Here is a 26987-nt window from a genome sequence, read left to right as displayed (position 1 = left end):
ACTTGGATAGATGACATCTTCCCAAGAATGATGCAGTGAGCCACAGACGTGGATAACTATCTTAGTTCTAGCTCCTTGAACAAAATTACCACAGATGGTGGCTTGAACATTGCCTTCTCACAGTTCTGGGGGCCTGGGAGTCCCACATTAAGGGGGGAGTCTTGGGGAAGAGTTCCCGCCCTCGTGAAAATAGGGACAGGAAGAGAGCCCGTGCCCTCCCCCTGCCCTGGCTGGTGCTGTGAGGCCGAGCCCAGAGCCCCGCTGGCAGGAGAGGGCGCAGAAGGGCAGGGCCCTGAACCACTCTTGGAGCTAATTAAGGAGTGTTGTCGGGGAGACGTCCCCGTTAGTCTCAGCCACTGTTCACTGGGGTATCTGCAGCCCAAACACCAGACTTCTGGTGGACCCGAACCAGACTTCTCCCTACAGCCCCGCCTCTCCATCCCGGATAACCCCTGAGCAGGCCTCAGATGGCTCGCTGTGCCCTCCCCCTTCCCCTCCTTCCTCTCCGGCTCCCTACCCCAGTGAGGCCCACATCACTGCTCCCTGTTTCCAGGGGGGCCTGTCTCATCACCCATGTGTCCTCACAGGAAAGAATGAAGACTGTAAGTCCCATGGGCACCCCGCAAACCCAGCCACGGAAGAATGGGTGGGTGTGGATCCCTGAAGCTGCAGGGACCCTTCTGGTCCCTGTCTTCAGGGTAGACATGCCATGGGTCTCCCTCCCGGAGCCCCAGGACTGATTGGAAATAGTTCCAGATGGGCCGTGGCACCCACCCCGGGGTAGGAAGCCCCCCCCAACCTCCTCACGGTCCCACCGACGGAGGGCGGGGGGACACACGGGGCCCAGGCCTGGGCAGCTGGGGAAGCAAGCTGGCCTTTCCAGATCTGCAGACCTGGGGCCAGTGCGAGTGACCGCTGCCAGCCTCGGCTTGCCATTTGCAGTGAGGATCCTCGGGGCTCGCCTGACCAAGACCACCTGCAGGCCTGTCACAGGGTAGTGAGCAGGGCGCGGCTGGAAGGAAGAGCCTTTCCTGCGCAGGCCGGCCCTGCCCCATACGGCTCCCACGGGCCTCGTGTGGCCGCTGAGCACGGCTGTGGCTAGGGCTACTGAGGAGCCGAACTGTTCATGGGATTTAATATGAATTAATTCAAATCTAAAAACTGGGGGCGCCTGGGTGGCTCAGTGGCTGAGTGTCTGCCTTTGGCTCAGGTCATGATCCCGGGGTCCTGGGATCGAGTCCCAGGGGCTCCCCACAGGGAGCCTGCTTCTCCCTCTGCCTGTGTCTCTGCCTCTCTCTGTGTCTCTCATGAATAAATAAATAATAAAATTCTAATACAAAATTAAATGAAAAAATAAAATCTAAAAACTGAACCCCGACCCTGTGCACCGCCATCCTTCTGAGTGAATGCATGAGTGATTTCCGATGCAGGCCCCGGCCCTGAGCCCCGCGAATGCCCATGTTTGGGAAAATCACCTCCTAGGAAACAGTCAGTGTAACCCATGGTTCTTTATTAGCTTTTAGAAAAAGCCACACATTCAAAAAGTAAGCTTATGGGCTTGATAGGTCAATGAAACCCTATTTTAACCTCAGGATCTCTCATAACGAAATTATGAACACCACAGACTCATCTGCATTGAGACAGATAAATGCCCAATTAAGCTGGGCTTTGAATCTGAGTTAATACTTCATGTTCTTCATGGCTTTGGCACGTTAATCATTTTAAAGGATGTACTTAATTAAAAATCATGAAGTCCACACCGGAGCTGTCAGCTGGTCCATAAACAGCCCTAGGTTTTTACTAATAGTTAGGATATTACTCTATCATCCAAATTCTTCAGGTACTGACCTGGTTTGGGGGTTTTTTAATGCGTTAAAAGTTAAATTATACCATGCATTGCCATTTTCTACTGAATGTATGTTTCAGATGGAATAATGAGTTTCAGGATTCCTTGATGTATTTTATATAAAGTGAAAATTAAATCAAATGACCCCAGTATCCCAAAGCAAATTTCTGGATGCAAACTACTTTGAGGAAGTTTATACTTGGCCGCGGCTAAACGTACTTGTGCAACCACTCAATCAAATTCCTTCTTGCTTCATCTATATAGGGCTTGTCTTCTGCTGAACAATCTTCTCTCTTCCGATGCACGAAGCCATGGGTTTGCCCAGAAAATGTTTTAATTTGATATTCCACTTTGCAGTGTTTTTTTAACTTCTGAGTCAACAAAGAGACCTGACGTGCAAAAGATATGATGGATGGTATGATTTTAACAATCTAGTCATATTTCCCATCCTCCAAACACTCTCTGAATGCTCATAAAAGAAAGTTAACATCAGTGCCAGTGCCTCATGACGTTGCTATCATGAATTTTTTTTCTTTTAATTTTATAACTAACACAGTCCTTACCTCTGGCAAAGGATAGGATTTTGAACATATAAAAATGACACAATACCAGTTATTTGAAACTGTATAAATATCTTTTGTATAACATTCAACAAAATATTCAAGTATAAACTATTTTAAATTTGTATTAATATAACGTATTAATTATGAATAACAACAATAATTTCTAAACGATTGCTTGTATGCCACAGTTCTGCTTTTTTCTTATCAACATGCTGGGGGTTTAACACATCCAAGTCTTTTTTTTTTTTTTAAGTTAAGCTGTGATCCCCAACGTGGGCTCAAATTCACGACCCTAAGATCAAGAGTTGCAAGCTCCACCGACTGAGCCAGCCAGGAGCCCCCACACCCACATCTTTAGCGACACACACTTTATCTTAACTCATGGGTTCCCCATGGGATGATGGGGAGGCAGGGCCTGCTTCTATGCCCAGTAACTAGGCCAGACCTGGAGCACTTTGTGGGGGTTATGGTCCCTAAGTCCCCAATAACACCCACCTTTAAAACTTTAATGTTGAAAAATATTTGGAGCAACAAATGAACCCTTTGGAACATTTTCCCTGAAAGGTCAGATCATGTTATTAAATACAGAAATGAGAAGAGGAGGGCCATCTGGGTGGCTCAGTCACTTAAACATCAGACTCTTGATTTCAGCTCAAGTCATGATCTCAGCGTCTTGAGAACGAGCCCCAGGTCCGGGTCTGGCTCCACGCTCAGCAGGAAGTCTGCTGGAGGATTCTTTCTCCATCTCCCTCTGCTCCTCCACCAGCTCAAGCACACGCACTCCCTCTAAATAAATAGATCTTAGAAAGACAAGGAAAGGTGGAAAGAGAAGAGGAAAGAGGTCAACTTACTTGCTCAAGAGGAATCACAGCATCATTTTCAGCAAAAATGAACAATGTGGGGTTCTTTAAACTGTGCACGTCTTCAGAATCCTTGATGATGCCTGGAAGATGAAGACAGGAACACGGGGTAGGACTTCCATTCACGCACCTCAGAAATCTATGTGGGTTTGGTTTGATTTTTCAAAGTAAAATATGTGCTTTGGTGTTTGGCTTATTTCCTTTTTAGCAATTCCACAGATGTGGCGTGGCCTATAAAATTAATCTCAAAGAGAAACTGATCTCATCAGACCTTCCCGCTCTTCCCTTCCCTACGGGTCAGACCATAAATAATGGAATAGGACCTTGCTGTCTTCTTGGCTTGCAAAGAGACAGGAGCGGCCCGAGAAATGCTCCGTAGGACCTGCCTTCAACTACCAAGAGGTGAGAAACGTTCACATTGGGACCATCTGCCCTACTGTTCTAGAAGCCTCTCACGGTCCATGAGCCCTGCAGCCTCTGACCTCAGTGTGCCGTGACTTCATTCCCAAGGCGGGGCGGCTGTTTCATGAGGTATCTGTGCTCAGACAAGACCATGCTTGTGACGTCTCGGGGGTGCCCCCGGGTCCTCACAGGCCGTCTGTAAAAGTTCCCTGGCGTCCTTCATTTCAGAATTTTAGCGAGCATTTGGTCAAAGCCCGTTCTGCCTCGAGGATTCAGACTGCGGTGTGCCCGCTGCTGGAGGAACACGGGCCAGAGTCTTGCACTCCAATGCCATGTTAAGGTAAGAGCTGCGTTAAAGGGTCATTCTGACGCTCGATAAGGGAGTTTTATTCAACAGGGACCTCTAAACGGGGTTTGCTGCAGGGGAGAGAGGTCACTCAAGCCCGGTACCCCAAGGACAAGTGGGGATTTAGGGTCAAGGAGCAGGGTCAGGGCAGTGGATGGAAAATCACTACGAGGAAACAGAGTAAGACTGGCTGGATGATGCACAGGATTCTTGCTGCCATGAAGGGGGGTTTGGGGTGAGGGATTTGGTCACACAACCCAAGTGGGGGAGTGCTCGCTAAACTGCCCCAATGGGGAAGGACAGAGCCCAGCCAGCCCCATCAGACGACTCACAGGCGAGCCTGACTCAGGTGTGGCAGGGACAGGCCCCGGCCGTGGGAAGCAGCAGCGGGTACCTCCTGTGTCCAGGTCCCGGGCAGCACAGCCGAGCTGAGCAGCCCGGAGCCGCCCCTCACCTGTCCTCACCTGTCCTCTCCGGGAGGCGGGCAGCCACAGGAAGGCCGGGCCACCAGGCTGGACAGCGCCGCGGAGCCTCCAGCCTCCCAGTCCCCACAAGCCCTGCAACTCGTGTAGGGTGCAGGGCGTCCAGGAGGGGGCGCCGGCGAGGCGTCCAGGGGGGCCAACGAGGCTGGATGGAGGGGCACGGGGGCGAAGGGGGGGGCGCCACGGGGGGCAGGGACCTGGGGCAGCCTTCTCCCGCGCCCAACCGCACCTGACCCTTACTAGCTTGCCTGTAAGTTCGTGCTTAAAGGATTTTTTTTAATGCTAAAAGTAAGCAAAAACACCACAGCAAGAAACCATTACTCCAAAAAAGAATCCTTAGTACCATCATGAAAGAAAGCCAAATTTCCTTTTTTTTTTTTGACATTTTTATGGTCTGCTTCTCGATCATGAACTTAGTATGCCATTTCTTTTTTTTTTTTTTTTTAAGATTTATTTATTTATTTATCCATGACAGACATAGAGAGAGAGAGGCAGAGACACAGGAGGAGGGAGAAGCAGGCTCCATGCCGGGAGCCCAACGTGGGACTCGATCCCGGGACTCCAGGATCGCACCCTGGGCCAAAGGCAGGCACCACACTGCTGAGCCACCCAGGGATCCCCTAGTATGCCATTTCTATATACAGGTATGTTCTTATTTCATTGCTATGATACCGGGGTTGATGCTGCTACTTACATTTTAGAGTCTTTTCCTTTTCTTTCCTTCCTTCCCTGTGTGTGTGTATATGTATATATATGTAGTGTGTACGCAGTTGAAAATAATGCTTATCTTGGGAAAATATGTTCATAGATGTTCCTTATAAAAAATAGTGCTTGATAGTAACCATTATCACGGAAACAAATGTCACCCTCTTCATCCTAGGTGAAGAATCAAGCCCTCGGGTTAGGTGACCTTCCCAACAGCTGGCTCTTGGGACCCAGATGCCACAATCCCAGTGACGTCCTCCAGTCACTGTATTACGAACCTCCACCTCTACTTTCAGATTTTAAAGCCAATTTCCTTAGGTTGGGCCATCTCTGCACCATGGGGCTGTGTGTTGCTCTGGAACTGTTAGCTTGGGAAGCAGCTCAGGGCCGTCACTCGACTACTCCTCCCATTTCCACTGTGTAAAATGTACGAGGCCTACTCACCGTAGACGGACACCCCTGCCCTGAATTCTGGGTACTTCATCATCACGTGATGGACAGCCACGCCACCCCAGCAGAATCCCACAATGCCAATTTTCTGGGCATGACACTGTTGTTTCAGATACTTCAAGACGGCATCAACCTCTCTAGAACAGAAAGTTATTCAAGAATCAACAGACAGAGATCACTTATATGTGGAATCCAAACAGCCAAACTCAGAGAAGCAGAGTAGAGTGGTTACCAGGGATGGGCCATGAGGAAATGGGGAAAGACTGGACAAAAAACACAAACTTACAGTTAAAAGACTGATGAGTTTGGGGTTGTAGTGTGCAGCCTGGTGACTAGAGTTAATAATACTATATTCTATACTTGCAGGTTGCTAAGAGGAAAGACCCTAAGTGTTCACACCACAAAAAAGAAACAGTAACTATGTGATAGGTAGAGATGTTAGTTAAGGCTGTGCTGGCAATCATTATGCAAAATATAAATGTATTAAATCAACACGGTGTACACTTGAACTTTACACATTATGTGTCAACTGTGTCTCAGTAAAGCCACGGGGGTGGGGGGTGCAGACCAAAAAACATCAAGAGATATTTTACGAGTCCTGGGGAGTGCGCTGGGCAGCAAGTGCTCTGCCGGTGGATGGTAACAGGGCTTCAGCAGCAGCTAGTTCTTCCCTGAGGTTCTAAGATTCTGACTTTTGGAGCTCTGTCCTCACCACGGGCACATCTCCCCACGGGCCTCTCTAACCAAGCACAGCCTCTTCCAACCACCTGACAGGGCTGCAGGCTGGCTCTTTGCAAACCACAAATCAGACCAGCTCACATCCCAGCTGAAAGCTGAGCCCCGGCCTTCCACAGCCTCAGGATAAAGGCCAAAGCCCTAAGCACAGCTCCTAAAACCTGATCCCAAGATCCGCCCCCATGGAGCACCCCAGCCTACTCTCCCCCGACAGGCACCAGGCCCAAATGGGCACCTCCCCAAACTCTCTGACTTGGCACATTCACTCTCTCAGCTAACATCCCAACTCTGTACCGCCTGTCCCTTCCTGTGCCCAAACAGCAGAGCAGAATTTGGAAAGCCATCAGCACTATTTAAACCAGGAGAGGACCAAGAATAGTGGCCCTGTCTTTGCAAATGGTTCATTTGCAAATTGGTTGCTTGGAATTCGGTGCATTTCCAACTAGAAGAAATACACCCAAATGGAGGTAGGGAAGCGAGGCCAGCCAGAAAGTTCTGTATGATCTGATAAGGAAGAAATGCTGCTTACAATTTAAAAAAGAAAATGAAATCCTTTCTCTTGCACTTCCTTTCCCTTTTAATCATAGCATATCCTTGAGCACATTTAAATATATGTATCCTACCACTGCATACAAGCAGTTATATTCATGACATAAGCAATAATTAATTCTGCAAAATAACATGGAAAAAGCAATAGTTCTTGACATTTGTGGTTGTAAATTTTCCTCAAATGCTTTGATCTTAAGAATAACGTCCTTAATTAGAAGGGACAGGAAGGAAGAGGCCATTTCTATAAAAATACTTTAACTCAAGTGAGCAAGTCTTTGCTTGTGTTGCTCTGCATGTGTTCCCCACTTTTCAGGGAGCATCAGCGTTTAGCTTTAGATAAACTTCTTCCCCCCACCTCCCCTCACCTCCCCCCATCTCCCCACACCTTGGAGGACTCTGCCCTCCGTTCCAGGAGTGAAGTGTGTGGCTCAGGCTGACCATCAGAGGACTGCAATCTCGTAGCAATGACCAGTCCAAGGATGGACCTGCGACTGAGCCATACCATCAGGGCAAAATGAGAATTTTGTTGGGTTGCTGGAAAAGAGACCAATGGAAGGCTGGAGCTGCTGCAGCCATCTTGCCACCCAAGGGCAAAAGCTGCCTGAGAATGGAGCCAGCCTACGGGCAATGAAGCAGAGAAATGTTGGAAGGCAAGTCCTGGAGATAGTTTCTGCACTCTGAAACCAGCCCCTGCTTGAAGCCAGAAACTACCTCTTTGCAGCTCTACAAACCAAGAAATCCCAGGACTGCTGAAGCAGTCAGCATTTAAGATTTAAGATGGGTCTTCTGTTACTTACAAACAAAAACACCTGACCATATAAAGGTTTTCAGTCTCCCTTTCAAAGTTAGTGTCTCTGGTTTTTAGGTTTTGTTTTGTTTTTTGAAAGAGAGCACACAGGTGGCGGGGGGGGGGGGGGGGGGGGGGGGAGGGGGGGGAGAAGGAGGGGGAATCTTAAGCAAGCATGAAGTCCAATGTGTGGGGCTCGCTCTCATGATCCTGAGACCATGACCTGAGCCACAACCAAGAGTTGGATGTGTAAACCACTGAGCCACACAGGCGCCCCGGTGATTCTGTTTGATGTCTCATTTTTATTTAAAATGCGTGGCTCTCCTTTTCATCCGTGGAAGAGTGCCACGGGGCTGCTCCAGCACCTGCCAGAAATGATCCCTCTGCTTTGTATTCACAAATGGAAGGCAGACCCACACAGCTCCTCATCAGAAGGCAGCAAAACATCCTATTCTCCCCCACGCCAGCCCCACGGCAAGCTGGACTTCACATCCACACCCCAGTCTCTGTAGCTCTCTTGTGTTTCTACCTCTAACTTTCCCTTCACTTCTTGCTTCATTTTGGTTTCAGGGGGTTGCAGGTCCCCTGGGAGGGACCTGGAAGAGGTAAGTGTGCAGGAGGGTGATTGCCGGGAATCTCAGGGCCCCCTTCCAACCGCAGAAGGGGCAGGAAGGGAGCAGAGCCGGGCAGGGGGAGAAGACAGCTGTGGCACAGTGTCCACATGGGCCTCAAGCAGCTTCTCAGGGGAGCTCAGAGCTGGGGTGGCCCCTGAGGATCTGCCTGACTTGAGGTGGGGAGCCAGGCCTTCATACCCCTGTAGGGAGGCTCCTCAGGCTGGGGCAGAGGAAGACAAGGTAGCTGACATCCCAGACGCAGTCCACAGGCAGCTGATGGACTGGTCTCTGGCCCATAAGGCCCTGAGGTGACCCGCTGGTTAACACGGCCCCGGGTGCAGATACTCGGCCATGCCAGGAGGCCTGCCAGCAGGCTCAGGGGACAGAGCGGCCAGCAGCCCTGGGGTCAGCTCTGATGGTGGAAAAAATGAGCAGAGAGTTAGTTCCAAGAACCAAGAGGCCACAGGCCAGGGACCACATTCTTAGCAGCTTCCCCAGTCTGGGCTGGGGGAGCAGCTTATCAAACCTCAGGCCCATGTCAGGCAACAGGGAAGGAGAGTGTTCAGAAGGATAAATGGCCAAGGTGAGTCACAGCTGGTGTGGGGAACCCTCCATGCTTAGTCCAGACCCAAAGGGGGTGTCGGAGTGGCAGCTGAGCGCTCTGATCCAAGCTTCTGGGCCGCTGGAGCTAATTCAGTAAAAGGCTGAAATCCCGGGGATCCCTCTCATTTCTTCACACTGCTCCCTGGGCCCTGGCAAGACTGCAGCCCTGGCCTGGTAGGTCTGGTGTAAAGATCCAAAGTCCTCTCAGAGGGGGGCAGGTGGGGTCCGGTCTAGACAAGGGGTGGGGGTGGCCCAGTGGGTTTCCAATCATCTGGGCAGTAAGGGGCTGGCCTTGCTCTGGTTTCTTTTCTCTGCCCCTTGTCTCAGCTGGTTCTGCAGCCAGGACAGGAAGGAAGGAGTGTTGACCCTCTGGACCCTGAAAGCCTCCTTGTAAAGGGAAATTGCCCACCCACACTGTGGTGCATCGACCAAGTTCCCTTGGCAGTCATGCATGAAGCTTGGGGGAAGGGGGCGTGGCAGATGAGCCTGCGGAGGCAGCAGGAGGGCTTGCTGGCGGCCCACCTTCCAGGCCACCCATGGCGCTAAGTGAAAGCAGCTGGACAGACTCCGTTAGCCATGGCCATGGAAGCCCCCCATAAAGGAGGGTGAGTAGGTGTCTGAACAGTGAAGCTGTACCGTACCCCCTTCTCCCTCCAGCCCCTGCTCTCCTGGGTGCCCTGGGGCAGGGAGGCCAGGGGAGGGAGGGTGACACAAACATGCATAATAACTTACTTATCAATTTTTCTGGCATCTCTTGTTTTCAACCACTCTGGGAAGGTGGACCAGTCCCCAGAAGGATGCCAGGGTTCTTGCCCTACAAAGAAGTCTGGAACGATGGCCCTGCAAAATAGGATATGAGCTGCTCTTCATTTCGGAGCTGTGGGTATTTGCTTACATTCGTTAAGAAACTTGCTATGTTAGTGATTCTGAATCACAGGAGAAGAAAAGTGGTGGCCACAGAAGCCAACTTTGATCCCATCAAAGAGGCCAGCTGGCACCAGGCCAGGCCACTTGGGATTTCACAATAGTAGGTGCTCGGCCTCTGGCAGCCTGCTTATAGCCCAGCCCATCTGAGATGATGGGGCAATCGGCCAGGCACGCTCCCGACAAGATTCATGGCACAGAAGGGAGCCCTGGGTGACAAGGCCCTGGGTGGGGTGAGCACAGGGTTCCCCCTGCCCCACCTCCTGAGCAGTCCCATCGCTTGGCTGGCCTTTTGCATCAGCCCAGGTCAGAGGGTACACCTGAGTAGCACGTCCAGTCACGATGACCAAGCAATTTTCCCCAGCCTCCTCCCAGGATGCCAACAGGACACAACCTCCTGTGCAGAGGGGAAGGCCTCATGGGGAGGCCTAAAAAGGGCCACAGAGAGAAAACAAGCCGGGTCCCTGAATACGTGTCCATCCTCCATGCTAGTCAACCCTGGAGGGTGGGTCTACACCACTCTGGCCAGAGACTCACTTCCCAAAATAAAGGCCATTGCCATGGATGGAGGAACCGAGCTCTTCCCGTCAGAAGGGAAGGGACATCTGGGTCAGAAGAATCCAAGTTCAAGTCCCAGTCCTGCCCCGTCTGCCCTGTAGCCCTAACTAGTCACTTCCTCACTTTTAGCCCCATTTTCTTGGCTGAACAGACTGCACTCTGCACCGCCCACCCTCAGAGGATGATAGTGAGGGCAAAGGAGTTGGATCAGTGGGAGAGAGGCTTGCAGGCACAGGCTTCTTTGGTCATCTTTTATGTTCTGCCTCCAAATAAATGAGCCACCGTGAGACAACGGGAGCCACGGTCCCGTGCAAGCTGCCTGCCGGCTGCAGTGGGAGCCTGCAAGCTCTACCTGGTGGCTCAGGGCAGGCCCATCCTGGGGCGGTTGTTGGGAGGATGAAGGACAGTTACCCCTGTAACACCCTAGCTCAGGCTCCGGCAGAGCCAGAGGGCCACCAGGGTTGGCCAGGGAGTTTATTACTGAGCTTGCCCCTAGAAACTTACGTTGCCTCGCAATCCACATGGAATCTGGGGGCATGAAAAAGTGATAACTCCAGTGGAAATCCTCTGTACGGTCAGCACTAGCTTTGCATCATGTGACAGTGGGTGTGCTTTCAAAGTGACCTCTCTTGTAGGAAAATGAAGTAGGTGCACACTTTGATTTGCAGCTTTTTGAGCCAACGAAGGAATAGGGGTGCACCACACTCAGGGCTGGCTGGGTCTTCAGCTTTCTGAAGCTGGAGGGAAGGAGTGGCTCGTCCTCTCCTCCGTGTTTGCTGACACTTTGCCGAAACCTGGTGTGGTGGGGAGCAGACAGGTCTATCTGCCAAAGGCGAGCACGCCACTAGATCTGACAAAGGCATAACCTTCGGGAGAGGAGTGAGGCCTCATGGTATCAGTTCTGGAAGCCCCTGTAACTCAAACAGGACAGCCTGTGTTGGCACTAGGATAACCCCGGGCGCCCTGCTGAAATCTGACCTGGGCTGAGATGCATCGAGGGCCAGAGGAGCAGATCCAGTTCAGAGCTGGTGAGTCTGCCCAAGGCGTCCAGTACCTATGTCCAGGCAGGGCCCCACATCGGAAAATAACTCTCTCAGGGTCCGACAAGTCTATGGGGCCAGGCACGCCAAGGAGAAACTGAAGCCCCAGGACTGGGTTGGGAGCAGTGGCTTCCTCTGGACGCCAGGTGGTGTTCTGGGTTCACTTGACATTCCCCATTTATCTGCACCCCGGAGAGATAAGGAAGTAGGTAGCCTAACTTAGAATGCAGTCGAGGTTTTTTGGTTTGGGTTTTGTTTTCCCAGAAGGGAACAAAAGAGATCACAGAAATTTCCATGAATTTAAGGAAAGCAACAGAACTTCATACGTACGTGTATCCATTTCCTGCGATCATGTCAGCCATGTATCGGGTATTGGGCAACTGCCAGCCAAAGATATCCTGGATGACAATCACAGCCTTGCCCGTGTCAAAGGGGGGTTTGGTGACATAAGCCTTGATGTGCTCCACTTGAACTTCACGCCCCATCCCTCCATACTCTAGCTTGTGGCCAATGTCACACGGACAGGGATAAGCCTCGTTAGCCATTGGAGAGATTTAAGTTGGGCTACAGAGAGAGAAACTTGCATTATTTATAATCTGAATGGTGCAAATCCCAAGATTATATACAGTAAATAAAACCAAGAGTATAGTAAAGAATTATTTTTAACTACAGTCATAGTGTATTCATGGAGGAAATCACTGGTAACTTGGGATTCTGATTGGAGCTAACAGGAATCCATTCCCATTACAAACACTAGAAATACCAGAGTGAACGTAAGCAACAGACAAAAATTAAAATGGAGCTCATAGGAAAAATGGGCACAACCCCGAGCCAGCATTGGAAAGGAGACGTGAAGCCAGGTTCAAGGTGGCATGAGCAAATACAAGGGGAGCCTGGGGACGCTGGGGAGCAGGCAAGACCCAGGAATAAGCAGTGACACAACCCAGTGCTTAGGATTCTGTGTCCAGTGAAGCCTTGGGACCCTATGAGATGGGGGTTTGTGACTGAGACCCCATACAGTGTCAGAGCTTCCAAAGGATTCTATTTAGTGGGGAAAATAAAAACAAAAACAACAAAAGAAAAAAAAAGAAAAGAAAACTCTACCAACTAGGACTAAAACCATGGTTAGAAAGCCCAGGAAGGGGAAGAAAGAAACTAATCCCCCAAAATGTCCACTACCCTTTCAGGGTAGGAATAGATTATGCAATTAACTGAACAACTGGCCCTGGGCAGAGAAATCCCTGGGCACAAGGCAGAAGGAAATGCAAATCTACTTAGAGCAAGATTTTCACAATCCATGACCAGAAAAACACTACCCATTGAAGATGGACGGTAGGGGGGGAAGCCTGAGGGTGGCTGGGGTCTGGAGAGAATTTGCAGGGAAAGCCAACTGTTTTTCTGGCAGATGGCACATGAAGGGGAATGAGGCAAAGAGGAGTCCGTGAAGATGAGGTTTTCTGCCCAAGCAACTGGAAGAGGACAGAGTGTTTTTAAATGAGAAAGAGGAGATTTGGGAAGAGCAGGTTTGAGGAGGTAGGGTCTAAAATGTGGGGCAGTAAGTCTGCATTGTCTGTCAGACAAGCTCAGTGGACAGCTCATAATAAGAATTTCAGGGCAGGGGTCCAAGCTGAAACTATAAATTTGAGAACAGTCAGCAATCTACAGCCAAGCCTCGGTTTTTTTGCAGATTCCATGCACATGAATTTGCCTAGTTGCAAAATTTACTTGCAACTCCAAAATCAATATTTGCAGTGCTTTCGCCACCATCCACAGACTTTTGTAAAGCAGTGACAAATCTGAGTCACTGACACGCACAGTCCCAACCAAGGTCTAACAAGGCCATGCTCTGCTTTCTCATCAGCTCCCACTGCAAACAAGCATCCTGTTTGCCTTCTGTTGAGTGCCACGTTTTCTGCATTTCAGTGCTTTTTGCTGGTGATTTCATTATTTAAAAATGGACTCCATGCATAGTGCTGAAGAGCTGTCTCATGATCCAACAGGTACGAGGGCTGCAATGTGCCTCCAAAGACAATATGTACAGTAGACAAGCTTAGTTCAGGTATGTGCTACAGCTGCTCATGATGGGTTCAACGTCAATAAGTTAACTGTATATTAAGTAAGGCGTATTAAACAAGGTTATGTACTGACCAGTTGACAGAAATGTGACCAGAGGCTCACAGGAACCTACTGGTATTTCCCCTCGAAGCAGTGGTTCAGGATTTGCTGGTCCACTTGTCCATGTGACTTCACAGAACATGACTATGGCTGGCCCTCGAACAACACAGGTTTTAACTGCACGGATCCACTTAAACATGGATTTTTTTTCAATAAATACAATCCAAGACTAAACGTATTTTCTCTTTTTTAAAATTTCTTAACGCTCTCTTTTCTGTAGCTTACTTCATTGTAAGAATGTGATATATAATACGTATAACACACAAAATATGTGTCAATCATCTGTTTATGTTACCAATAAGGCTTCCGGTCAACAATAGGGTATTAGGAGAAGTCAAAAGTTATATGCAGATTTTGGATACACGGAGGTCAGCATTCCTAACCCCCATGTTGTTCAAGGGTCAACTATACTGTAAATAATGAGAATCAGCTGTACATAATATTTAAAACCTTGAGAGTGAATGACATAATGTAGGGAATGACAGTAGACAAAGAAGAGAAGGATCTAGAAGATCGAGCCCTGGAGCCTTCACCATTAAAGGCTTTGGGAAGGTAAGAAGCAACAAGCAAGTGAGCCTGAGAAGAAATAGCAAGCGAGAGGGGAGGAACCCCCAGTCATGAGCCTGGAGTCACATGAAGACAGGGTTTCAAAGAGGCAGAGTGTAGACCATGATGTTCTACAAGAAGACATGCCCTGAGAGACACAGATGTTGGCCGCAGGGTTGAGCAACGTGGATGTCAGGGTGACCTCCATGGGAACAGGTTTGAAGGACCAGGATGAGCAAGACAGCAGCAGGCTGGAGAGAATGAGAAGAGAGAATCAGAGTGAATACAGAAGCTCTTCAAGGCTTTTGCCAGAAACAGGAGCAAAGAGAGTGAGCAGAAGATGAAGGGAAGATAAGGCAACATGTCTTTCTATTTTTTAATGGAAGAAATCTCAGCACATTTATATGTGGATGAGAATGGTACCTCACAGAGGAAAAGAAAGCAAAACCAAACCAAACCGACGGTGAGAGAGGCACAGGGGAATGGTCTCTAGCTAGGTGATAGGGAACAGGGTCAGCACATGGAGAAGATCACCTTCCTAGGAAGCATAGATGGATCCTCCATAGTCCCAGGAGGTAAGGTGGAAGGCTGGGTGGCATCGGGGCAGGAGGCTATGGATGCTCCCTACTCACATCTGCTCAGAGACCTGAGAGCAGAGTCAACAGTGAGGGTGAGAGCAGGCGGGAGGTTGGATGGGTCAAGAGAAGTGAGAAAATGAAAGACCAGGGAAATGTGCACGGTCCCTGAGGCTGATCCCTCCAGCCAGGTCCAGCAGCAGGATGGTGGTGTGAAGCTGGCACAGAGATGGAGTAGAACAGGACAGGACTCTGGAGGTCATTACGGGGGCAGGAGTGCTTGGTGGATCCATGGCGGGAAGATGGACTGGCCAATAAAGGGGATAAAATGCGACACTGAGTGACCCAGGCAAGTACACAGATCACAGTGGATCCCCACCTACCACGTAGCAGCCCTGCCACATGGTGAGAAACCTGAGTAGGAAAGCAAAAGTCATCTGTTAGAAGAAAATAGGAAATACAGGTTTCTTCAATCTTGGAGTAAAGAAGCATCTCTTACATGAGACCCAAAAACATAAACCATAAAGAAAAGAATTAATAATTTCATTAAGTACATAGTAGCCTGCTCAACTTCCATAACAAAATACCACAGGCTGGGCAGCGTACACAACAGAAATGTCTTTCTCACAGTTCTGGAGGCTGGGAGTCCCAGATCAGGGTGCTGGCGGGGTCGGGTGCTAATGGGGACTCTCCTCCTCACTTGTGGACAGCCTCCTTCTCCCTGTGTCCTCACATGGCACAGAGAGAGAGAGAGAGAACAAGCTTTCTGGCCTCTTCCTATTAGAGCACTAATCCCATCAAGGGGCTTCACCCTCATGACCTCATCTAAACCTAACCACTGAAGGCACCCCCTCCAAACACCATCACATTGGGGGTTACGGCTTCCACAGATGAACATAGGGGCAACACAATTCAGTCCATAGCAGTAGTCAACTGTAAAAATCACTTGTAGGACAACTGGGGGAAATTGAACTGACCAGAATTTGATGGTATTAAGAACTATGGTTAATGGTGGGGAAGGCGGGGGGGATAATACTACCACAGTGATGGTTTGTGTGTGTGTGTGTGTGTGTGTGTGTGTGTACACAATCCTTACCTTTTATAGCTACATGCTGCTGTAAATACAGATAAAACTACTACATGTCTGGGATTTGCTTCAAAATAGCCCAGGTGGTGGTGGTGGTGGGGAAGTTATTGTTATTCAAGATACAATTCTCAAAGCAGAAGACTTAGCATCTAGGTACGATATAGGAAGAATGTGGGGCACCTGGCTGGCTCAGTTGGTTAAGTGTCTGCCTTTAGCTCAGGTCATGATCTCAGGATCCTGGGACTGCACCCCATTCTCTGCTCAGCGGGAAACCTGCTTCTCCCCTTCCCTTCACCCCTCCCCTGTCTCTTTCTGTCTCAAATAAATAATTAAAAATTTAAAATTAAAAAAAAAGATATACAAAGAATTCTTATAAATCAACAAGAAAAAAGCAACCCAAGAGAAAAATGCTCCAAAGATAAGAACAGACAACTCACAAAATGGTACACTTGAATGGCACATATACTTAGGCAAAGATGTTCAACCTCACTGGCATTTAAGAAATAATACTATTTTGTACATAAGACAGATACTATTGTGCATCTTGCAGATTGGGAAACGTCTGTTAGCACCAAGAGACACTGTCCATGCAGGGAAAAGGGAGAGAATGTGAGCTGACCCAAACTCTGGAAAGCAGTCTGACAAGGTCTAGCAAGGTCAAAGATGCAGATACCCTGAAACCCAGAAATCCCACAGCTGAGTGTATTCCCTAGAAAAACTTACACCTCTGTGTGCGCACGTGCACACATGCACACTGGTGCACATATGTGCTGAGTATGGAAGGGATGCTTTCGGCAGCACAGATGTGATGGCAATAACGGGAAGCAATCTGACTTTCAGGAGAACAGGATAACTTGTAATGTATTCATTATTGTGGCTTGACTTCTTTCCCCCCCAAAAATATGTTCAAGTCCTAACTCTCAGAACCTATAAATGTGCCCTTATTTGGAAATAGGATCTTTGCAGAGATAATCAAGTTAAGATGAGGTCAGGGCACCTGGGTGGCCCAGTCAGTTAAATGTCTGACTTTCGATTTCGGCTGAGGTCATGTTCTCAAGGTTGTGAGATGCAGGGGGAGGGGGGGCAGCCCCCAACCCACATCAGGCTCCAGGTTCAGCAGGGAGTCTACTTGAGATTCTCTCCCTCTCCTTCTATCCCTCCCCATTTCAAATAAATAAATAATTTTTTTTAAAGTTAAGATGAAGTCATAGGATTAGGATGGCTACTAACTCAATAACTAGTATCCTTTTAAGAGGGAACTTTAGATACAGAGGCACACGGAGAGAAGATCATGGGAGGACACAGGCAGAGATCGGAGCGAGGCGTACCAAGGAGCACCAGGGAGTGCCGGCAGCCATCAGAGACTAGGAGAGAGGCAAGGAAGGATTCCCCTCTGTAGGTTTCAGAGAAAGCATGGCCCTCCTGACACCTTCATTTTGGCCTTCTGGCCTCCACAACTGTGTGAACACATTCCTGTTGTCTTAAGTCACCTGGCTTGTGCTAATTTGTTGTGGCAGCCACAGGAAACAAATACACGGGAAACAAATACAATTTGTACACAAATACAAGTACAATCATAAAAAGAGTATTGCAAAAAAAAAAAGAGTATTGCATAGCAGTTCAGTGAGCAAGCTACATGTATGCCAACCAATGTGATAAACCTTAAAATATAAGGCTATATAAAAAAGACAACGGCCTTTTTGATGCTAAAAAAATATTAAAAACACATAGGACTAAACACACCACCAGGGTTACTGGTGAGAGAGAGGGTGAAGACTGCTGGCTTAATTGCATTTGTTACATTTTATTTCCTAAGAAAGTTTTGATTAAGGACAAAATGTCCACATTTTTTAAGCCTGGGTCACATGAATATGGGTGGCTGTTATATTATTTCCTGTACCTTCCAGAATATTCTAGAAAGAAAATAACTAAATTTTAAGGAAACACAAATCAAGAGTTAGTCACTTACTCAAAGAAAATTTGAAACTATTCCTCATGGTTTTGTTTTCACAAGCTTGGTTATAAAACTATTAATAGTAGGAGAAGTCACAACAATCTAGTACCAACAGTGGCAAATTCTATGTCCAATGTGCTATTTGTGGATAGCCTGATTCCTTAGGCTGATTTCTTCTTCTTTTTTTTTTTTTTAATTTAATTTCTATTTCGTTGGCATACAGTTCAACATTGGTTTCAGGAGTAGAGTTCCGGGGTTCATCATTTACACACAACACTCAGTGCTCATCACAAGTGCCGTCCTTAATCCCATCACCCATCTAGCCCATCCCCACTCACCTCCCTCCATCAATCCTCAGTTTGTTCTCCACAGTAAGAGTCTCTCATGATTTGTTTCCCTCTCTCTTTTGCCCCCTCCCAAACATTCACCTGTTTTTTAAATTCCACATATGAGGGATCCCTGGGTGGCGCAGCGGTTTGGCGCCTGCCCTTGGCCCAGGGCGCGATCCTGGAGACCTGGGATCGAGTCCCACGTCAGGCTCCTGGTGCATGGAGCCTGCTTCTCCCTCTGCCTGTGTCTCTGCCTCTCTCTCTCTCTGTGACTATCATAAATAAATTTAAAAAATAAAAATAAAATTCCACATATAAGTGAAATCATACGGTAGTCATCTTTCTCTGATTGCCTTAATTCACTTAGCATAATACACTCTGGCTCCCTCCACATCATTGTAAAGATTTCATTCCTTTTGATGGCTGAGTAGTATTCCATTACATAAATATAAATGTGTGTGTGTATGTATATACATACCATTTCTTCTTTACCCATTCATCAGGCAATGGACACTTGAACTGTTTCCATAGTTCAGCTATTGTTGATAATGCTGCTCTAAACATCAGGGTGCATGTACTCCTTTGAAGGTGTATTTTAGTACCCTTTGGGTAAATACTGGCAGTGCAATTGCTGGATCATAGGGTAGCTCTATTTTTAACTTTTTGAGGAACTGCCATACTGTTTTCCAGAGTGGCTGCACCAGCTTGCATTCCCACCAACAGAGTGAGAGGGTTCCCCTTTCTCTGCATCCTCGCCAACACCTGTTGTCTCCTGTGTTGTTAATTTTAGCCATTCTGACAGGTGTGAGGTGGTATCTCATTGTGGTTTTGATTTGTATTTCCCTGATGATGAGTGATGTTAAGCATCTTTTCATGTGTCTGTTAGCCATCTGGATGTCTTCTTTGGAAAATGGCTATTTATGTCTTCTGCTCATTTCTTAACTGGATTATTTGGTTTTTAGGTGTTGAGTTTAATAAGTTCTTTATAGATCTTGGATACTAGCCCTTCATCTGATGTGTCATTTGCAAGTATCTTCTCCCATTCCGTAGGTTGCCTTTAGTTTTGTTGTTTCCTCCACTGTGCAAAAGACTTTATCTTGATGACGTCCCAATAGTTCATTTTTGCTTGTTTCCCTTGCCCCCGTTGATGTCTCTAGTGAGAAGCTGCTATAGCCAAGGTCAAAGAGGTTGCTGCCTTCATTCTCCTCTAGAATTTTGACAGTTTCCTGTCCCACATTTAGGTCTCACATCCATTTTGAATTTACTTTCATGTATGGTGTAAGAAAGTGGCCCAGCTTCATTCTGCTGCATGTGGCTGCCCAGTTTTCCCACCACCATTTGTTGAAGAGACTTTTTCCCATTGGATATTCTTTCCTGCTTTGTTGAAGATTAGTTGACCATATATTGTGGGTCCATTTCTGGGTTTCCTGTTCTGTTCCACTGAACTCTGTATCTATTTTTATGCCAGTACCATGCTGTTGTGATGACTACAGCTTTGTAATATAGCTTGAAGTCCAGAATCATGATGCTCCGAGCTTTGCTTTACTTTTTCAGGACTGCTTTGGCTATTCAGGGTCTTTTGTGGTTCCATACAAATTTTAGGATTGTTTGCTCTAGCTCTATAAAAAATGCTGGTGGTATTTTGATAAGGATTGCATTAAATGTGTAGATTGCTTTGGTAATATAGACATTTTAACAATGTTTGTTATTCCAATCTAAGAGCATGGAAAGTTTTTCTATTTCTTTAAGTCCTCTTCAATACTCTTTCATAAGTATTCTATAGTTTTCAGAGTATAGATCTTTTCCCTTTTTGGTTAGGTTTATTCCTAGGTATCTTACGGGTTTTGGTGCAATAGTAAATGGGATTGATTCCTTGATTTCTGTTTCTTTTGCTTCATTATTGGCATATACGAATTCAACAGATTGCTGTTCATTGACTATATCCTGTGACATTGCTGGATTCATGTATTCTAGCAAGTTTTCAGTAGAGTCTTTCAGGTTTTCTACCTGAAAAGAGTATCACATCATCTGCAAATAGTTTAACTTTTTCCTTGCCAATTTGGATGTCCTTGGGCTGATTTCTTACCTGAGTTGTCCTATGGAGACCACAAAAACCCTGGCCATTACAAAGCAGCCTCAAGCCTGAATTTTTTTACTTTATCTTCAATTGATACCCACTTTCCAGAAGGAATGTGTATGGCCAAGAGATCCACCATCTGGACGGATCTGCACAAAGGGGCAATGGCCAGGAGAGCCTGGGTGTGGAGGGCTGGACTCCAGCCAGACCCATCTGCGGCACAGCAGCGCAGGGTGTGCTCAGGCCAAGGCCAACAGGGCAGACAGACGCCCTGCACAGACCACACCCACTGTGCTCCCAGGGAAAGAGCCTCAGAGAACACACCCTGGCAGCTCTACTGACTGAAGGATACATAAAATTTCTGCACATGCCTTTTGGGATTTTTTTTAAGGATTTTATTTATTTATTTGACACAGAGAGAGAGAGAGAGCACAAGCAGGGGGAGCAGCAGGCAGAGGGAAAGGGAGAAGCAGGCACCCTGGCAAGAAGGGAGCCCGATGTGGGGCTTAATCCCAGGACCCCTGGATCATGACCTGAGCTGAAGGCAGACGCTCAACCACTGAGCTTCCCAGGTGCCCCCCCTTTCAGGATTTTGGCTTTGCCCTGCTCCTCCCCCAAAAGACACATTTGTTAAATGAGAATTTTCAGAAAACAGTAAAACCATAACTCTCATAAGATTTTTTAAAAATGAACACATTACGGATTTTATTTTATTCATATAAAAGGAGGGAATGAGGCAGATGTGACAACTGGTGTGAAGGGAGAAGGGAAAAAACACAGATGTGTTTGGAGAAAAAGCACACTGCGATTGCAAAGGGAGAGAAAACAGTTTTCCACAGGTGGGAGGAAGCCAATCGGTTCTCCACCAGGTAAGACAGAGCTGACGGAGTCACTGGTTACCAGTGACTTACAAAGAGTCGCAGTGGTGCCAAGACAATGAACGGGCCGGAGTCAGAAGACCCGATAGGCTGTGCCACAGATGACAGAGGCTGTTCCACTGAGGCACGAGGTTCCTTCTGCACGACATTCACCGCGAGGTCGTTCATAGGCAGCAACAGGTTTCCTCCTGCGCGGGGAGGGGACTGTGGCCTGACGTACGGCGATGGCCTCATGTCAAGAAGGGCTCTCTGGGGTACCTGGCTGGCTCAGTCAGTAGAGCATGAGACTCTCAATCTCGGGGTTGTGAGTTCGGGCCTCACGTTGGGTGGAGAAGGTACTTAAATCTTGAAAAAGAAGGAGAAGGAGGAGGAGGAGGATGGGGAGGAGGAAGAAGAAGGGGAGGAAGAGGAGGAAGACCAAGGAATAAAGAAGAGGAGGAGGTGGAACGAGGAGGAGGAGGGCTTTTCTGTTTCACGGCAGGTGGGCCTGGCAACACTCCCTAGCCACCCCAAAATCAGATCTGTGGTCTCCACTACCGAAGCCTCTGAAAGGCAGAACCCTCTTCATGGCACCAAGAGTAACCAAGACGCACCCCTGCAGAGGAGACCCTGACTGGCACGTTCCCTGGCGAGGCCACACTGGCGCTCGGCACTAACGCTCATGATCCACCATGACCTTCACGCGAGATGCCACAAACATGTGAATGACCTTAAGGCCACTCTCCCAAATTGACCTCTACCGCCCCTTACCCAAGACTCTCCTTCACCGAGCTCCTCTGAACTCTCTCCTCAAATAGACCCTGACCCTCGTTTCCGATGGCATCTCGGCCAAGTCCAGTTCCGGTAAGAATCCCGCCAAGTCAGTTTTGCAGAATCCCTGACCCTCTAAATCTAATCTGGCCCCTCATCCTCCCCTGCCCCCGCCCCCCCGGGGGGGAGGCCTGACCACACTGGCCTGTCTTCTGCAAGAACCCTGTTACGTCAGTTTTCCAGAACTCCCATTCCCTGTGATGTTTCCTCTTAGCCACTTCCCATCCATTGTCCCCTACTCCACTCGTTGGCTGTAAACTCCCACTTTCCTTTGTTTTTTCCAGAGTTGAGCCCAATATCTCTCCCCTCCTATAAAACCCCACTTCAGTGGTCCCTACACCTATCTCGATGATCCTGAATAAGGTCTGCCAACCGTTCTTTAACAAATGCCATGAATGAATGATTTGTTCTCTAACACCCCACAGCCCTGCTTCACACACCGAGCGCCTCCACATCAGCACAAGACCCAGGGCATCACTGGTGCTATCTGATCCGCCAATTCCAGGAGGCTACCCTGTCCTGCCCCCTCTCCTAACCTGAACCTTCCTGAGGCATTCCTTTGCCCCATAAATACCTGTGCTTCTGGACTTCTCTTTTGAACCAGTTATAACATCTGCATGGTTCCCTCTTTCATGAATAAAATAGAATCTTTAACATGTGCTCATTTAAATTTTTTTAAGGCAATCTCTACACCCAACATGGGGCTTGAACTCACAACTCCAAGATCAAGAGCCGCATGCTCTACCAGACTGGGCCAGCCAGGTAGGTGCCCCAACATATGCTCATTTTTACATCTGTATGAGAGTATGATTTTACCCTTCGCTGAAAACTTTCTTTTAACAGTGAAACTGAACAACATTTCCTTTTTCTCACTGGAAGTCAAAAAGGCGAGGAAGGGATGGTAAACTAATGGTCCAGCACGTATGGATTTCCTGCTTGCATACCCTCAAGTATTTAAATAACTCAGAAGTTAGATTTCCCAATGCAATGAACTTCTCCAATAGAAACAGAGAAAACAGATTTCAATGAGCAAAGGGAATTGGCATCGGTGGGACTGTAACCAGCAAAGAAGTCAAGGAACAAATCACTAGAAGCTTCAGAGATTTGGAAACCATCAGCAAGCAAAACAAAGGCTGAGAGATAACACAGGAAGGCTGTGGCTAATGGGGAAGGCTCGGTGTTTTCCATTTACTGAGTAAAACACTGCAGGAACTTGCCTGGTAACTGATTTTTGATCATGCAGCTGGAAAGGCTCAGGCACAGCCCTACTTTTCCGTCTACCCATCAGTAATCTAACAACACCAACAACTCCAGATATTTGTTTGTCAGCAATCATTTTTTTTAAAGATTTTATTTATTTATTCATGAGAGAGAGAGAGAGAGAGAGAGGCAGAGGGAGAAGCAGGCTCCATGCAGTGAGCCCGACGTGGGATTTGATCCTGGGTCTCCAGGATCACGCCCTGGGCTGAAGGCAGGCACTTAACCGCTGAGCCACCCAGGAATCCCGTTTGTCAGCAATCATGCTTGTATTTTCCATAGAGTACAGGTCTAGGTAGCATTAATTAGAAAGGTAGATGTGAAGAGTGGCCTTCAAGCATGCCAATCACATGGCTGCCTTTGGCCTTCTCTCAAACTCTTCTGAGGCCTGGATAGCATTTCCCCGGACACCTGTCCGGCTCACTTCTGACCACCTTGCTTTAAATGGACTTTGAAAACAACAGGTTGTATCTTCCAACAGCAAGTAGATCAAAAACACCTCCAACCCACATGACTGTGTGTGTGACTTGTACAGTCTTTCCGGGCAACACGTATCAAGTATCCAGCACCGAGGATGTCTTGATGCCTCTCTTCTAGAACCTCTCTAACCACTGGGGAAATACTGCCAAATGTGGATAATGATTTTATTTTTATTTTTATTTATTTATGATAGTCACAGAGAGAGAGAGAGAGGCAGAGACATAGGCAGAGGGAGAAGCAGGCTCCATGCACCGGGAGCCCGACGTGGGATTCGATCCCGGGTCTCCCGGATCGTACCCTGGGCCAAAGGCAGGTGCCAAACTGCTGCGCCACCCAGGGATCCCTGGATAATGATTTTTGAAGCCAGCGTCCATCTTGTCAGTTCAGGTGAAAGAATGAACACGGGGGCCCCTATCTAGCCCAGGCACAGCCGGGCCACTCAAGGAACTTGTAGGCCTAGGCTCAAGGGATAAGAATGCTCGCTTAGGGATCCCTGGGTGGCGCAGCGGTTTGGCGCCTGCCTTTGGCCCAGGGCGCGATCCTGGAGACCCAGGATCGAATCCCACATCAGGCTCCCGGTGCATGGAGCCTGCTTCTCCCTCTGCCTGTGTCTCTGCCTCTCTCTCTCTCTCTCTGTGACTATCATAAATAAAAAAAAAAAAAAAAAAGAATGCTCGCTTAGGGCAGCCCGGGTGGCCCAGCAGTTTAGCGCCGCCTTCAGCCCAGGGCATGGTCCTGGAGTCCCTGGATCCAGTCCCACCTCAGGCTCCCCGCATGGAGCCTGCTCCTCCCTCTCCCTGTGTCTCTGCCTCTCCATGAATAAATAAATAAAATCTTTTTTTAGAAAAATGCTTGCTTAAATTTCTAACATGAGGAATACAGATATTTTCCAGATTGCAAGCCACCTGAGATGAAAAAGACCTCCTCCAGGGCACCAGACAAAGTAGCATGAGTTCACCTGCTGGTCTGAACCCATGGGCCTCCAATCAACAGTGGCCACCTTCTCAGGAGACCCCTTCCCCAAAGTTTGCCCTTAGAAGCCCTCATTGCAAGCCACCGGAGGATTCTAGACTTCCGAGCATTAGCTGTCCAGATCTCCTGGGTGGCGCCAATACATCAACTACCTTTCTCCTCTGCAAAAGCTCGATGGCCAATGTTTATTGACTTGCTGCACGTCTGGTGGACAAGCTCCCACCCGGTTCGGTCACGTTTTGATGCAAAAATGCTCACTCCTCCCCACAGGTTTATTTTGGAAAAACTACGCAACCCAAACGTCCCACCTAGGACAGTCATTACAAAGAGTATTCAATGGCATGAAAGAAAGACCCAGACAGTGCGATAAACGGAAAAACTAAACACGAGTCTACGCACAGGACGACTTCGACTACGCCTTTCAAAGACGGGGTTCACCAGCGGGGAACGGCCGGCCGGACGCCCTTCGCGCCCACAACCTCCGCGGCGCGGGGCGGGGCCCGGGTTCGGAAAGGGGCTTCGAGGGCTCCAGACCCGCGCGGCCGCTCGGCCTCCGGCCCCCACGCGCGCCAGTCGGGCAGAGCGGCGGCGGCCCACGCCCGCGGAGCGCACCTACCTGCGTCCTGCCCGCGCCCTGCCCGCGTCCTGCCCGCGCCCTGCCCGCGCCGAGGCGCCCCCGAGCCCGACGGTCGGGGCGGGAGCCCGGGGCGGGCGCTCGGGCAGCCGGCGGGGGGGGGGGGGGGGGCGGGAGGGGCAGGCGCCTCCCCCTGGGGCGGAAGTGGACGCGGTGACGGAGGGCGGCGGCTCCCCGCGGGCCAGTGGCGGCCTGGGATTCCCAGCCTCCCGGGAAGGCCGGCGTGGAGGGGAGGGGCGGGGCGGGGAGGACGGAGGGCACGGGGTGGGGGGGCGGGGAGGGGAGGCCTGGAGGGCAGGGGGTGGGGGGGCAGGGAGGGGAGGTTTGGAGGGCACGGGGTGGGGGGGCAGGGAGGGGAGGCCTGGAGGGCACGGGGTGGGGGGGCAGGGAGGGGAGGCCTGGAGGGCACGGGGTGGGGGGGCAGGGAGGGGAGGCCTGGAGGGCACGGGGTGGGGGGGCAGGGAGGGAAGTCTAGAGGGCAGGGGAGGTGGGGAGGGGAGTGGGAGAGGAGGCCTGGAGGGCAGGGGTGGGGGGGCAGGGAGGGGAATGGGAGGGAGACCTGGGGGGCACGGGGTGGGGGGGCAGGGGAGGGGAGGGGAGGTCTAGAGGGCAGGGGGAGGTGGGGAGGGGAGTGGGAGAGGAGGCCTGGAGTACGGGGGGCGGAAGGGGGACTGGGGAGAGGAGGGGGGTGCAGGGAAGGCCGGTTGCGGGGGAGGAAGCCTGGAAGCAGGGAGAGGCCCCCAGTGAAATTCACATGTGCGCCTGGCTCCCAGGACCTGGGGCTTCCTGGTTGTAAATCTAGATTAGGCTATTTTTAAAAATAAGTCGTTACCTAGTCATAGCTGCCCCCTCCCCGCTCCCGCTCCGTGTTTTGTCTGCTCCCCTGAATTTGTCATAACCAGGTCAGCTGGCTCCAAAGATTAAGGCAAGAGGAAGAACGAGGCCTAGGAAAATCTCTAACGGCGGGCAAGAGAGGAGTAGCAGCTTCGTGAGGTCGCAAGAGTTTAACCACAGGTCTTCTGACTCGAAGACAGAACCTTATTAATTCAGACGCTTCTAATCGATGTGTGACTCCAGATTGAGGATGATTTTTACCTCTGGGATCTTCTCTGCAGAGAGGTGGCAAATCAGTAAGAGAAAACGGGGACAGGAGTATGGTTTGTGAGACAGATGATGGGACTGTTCAACGGTAATATTCAGGGAAAGGTAAAATCATTGTGCTCACACACATGTAAAAATGACATGTGTAGGGATCCCTGGGTGGCGCAGCGGTTTGGCGCCTGCCTTTGGCCCAGGGCGCGATCCTGGAGACCCGGGATCGAATCCCACGTCGGGCTCCCGGTGCATGGAGCCTGCTTCTCCCTCTGCCTGTCTCTCTCTCTCTCTCTGTGACTATCATAAATAAAAATTTTTTTTAAAATGACATGTGTTAAAGATTTTATTCTACTCGTTAATTAATGAAGAAACCAGGCAGAGGTGACAACAGGTTCAGGGGAGGTGGCTCAGCGGGTTAAGTGTGGGACTCTTGATTTCGCTCAGGTCCTGGTCTGAGGGTCCTGAGTTGCAGCCTGCATGGGATCCTGCTCAGGTTGAATTTCTGCTGAGTTTCTCTCTCTCTTCCTCTGTCCCTCCCCTGGCTCATGCACTCTCTCTCCTCCTCTTTCTCAGATAAGTAAATAAATACATACATACATAAATAAAATCTTAAAAAAAAAAAAAGGTTAAAAGATCAGTTCAAAAGAAAGGTGA

The 26987-nt window shown here is 49.2% G+C and overlaps 1 protein-coding gene and 1 non-coding gene across 4 annotated transcripts; one reads left to right on the top strand and one right to left on the bottom strand.

Annotated features, from left to right (window-relative positions):
* Positions 1 to 1493: 1493 nt before the first annotated feature.
* Positions 1494 to 25348, bottom strand: CMBL (carboxymethylenebutenolidase homolog). Of its 3 annotated transcripts, XM_077879589.1 has the most exons (7): positions 25221 to 25348; positions 11795 to 12028; positions 9675 to 9782; positions 5649 to 5791; positions 3261 to 3352; positions 2905 to 2966; positions 2026 to 2235 (listed from the first exon to the last, which is right to left on the bottom strand). In XM_077879589.1, exons 2-6 carry the CDS (start codon positions 12007 to 12009, stop codon positions 2907 to 2909), a joined length of 618 nt encoding a protein of 205 aa, XP_077735715.1. In that variant the 5' UTR covers positions 12010 to 12028; positions 25221 to 25348; the 3' UTR covers positions 2026 to 2235; positions 2905 to 2906. The 3 variants fall into 3 exon arrangements, with proteins under 3 accessions (XP_077735713.1, XP_077735714.1, XP_077735715.1); XM_077879587.1 differs by lacking the exon at positions 2905 to 2966 and having other exon boundaries at positions 1494 to 2235; XM_077879588.1 differs by lacking the exons at positions 2905 to 2966; positions 25221 to 25348 and adding an exon at positions 25004 to 25155 and having other exon boundaries at positions 1494 to 2235.
* TRNAE-CUC (transfer RNA glutamic acid (anticodon CUC)) lies at positions 21342 to 21414 on the top strand. The gene has a single exon. It is a non-coding gene; the product is annotated as a tRNA-Glu (tRNA).
* Positions 25349 to 26987: the final 1639 nt, after the last annotated feature.

This window comes from Canis aureus, chromosome 31, assembly GCF_053574225.1.
Source record: "Canis aureus isolate CA01 chromosome 31, VMU_Caureus_v.1.0, whole genome shotgun sequence".
NCBI classification, from domain to species: Eukaryota; Metazoa; Chordata; class Mammalia; order Carnivora; family Canidae; genus Canis; species Canis aureus.
This window is presented reverse-complemented; position numbering and strand designations above follow the sequence as displayed.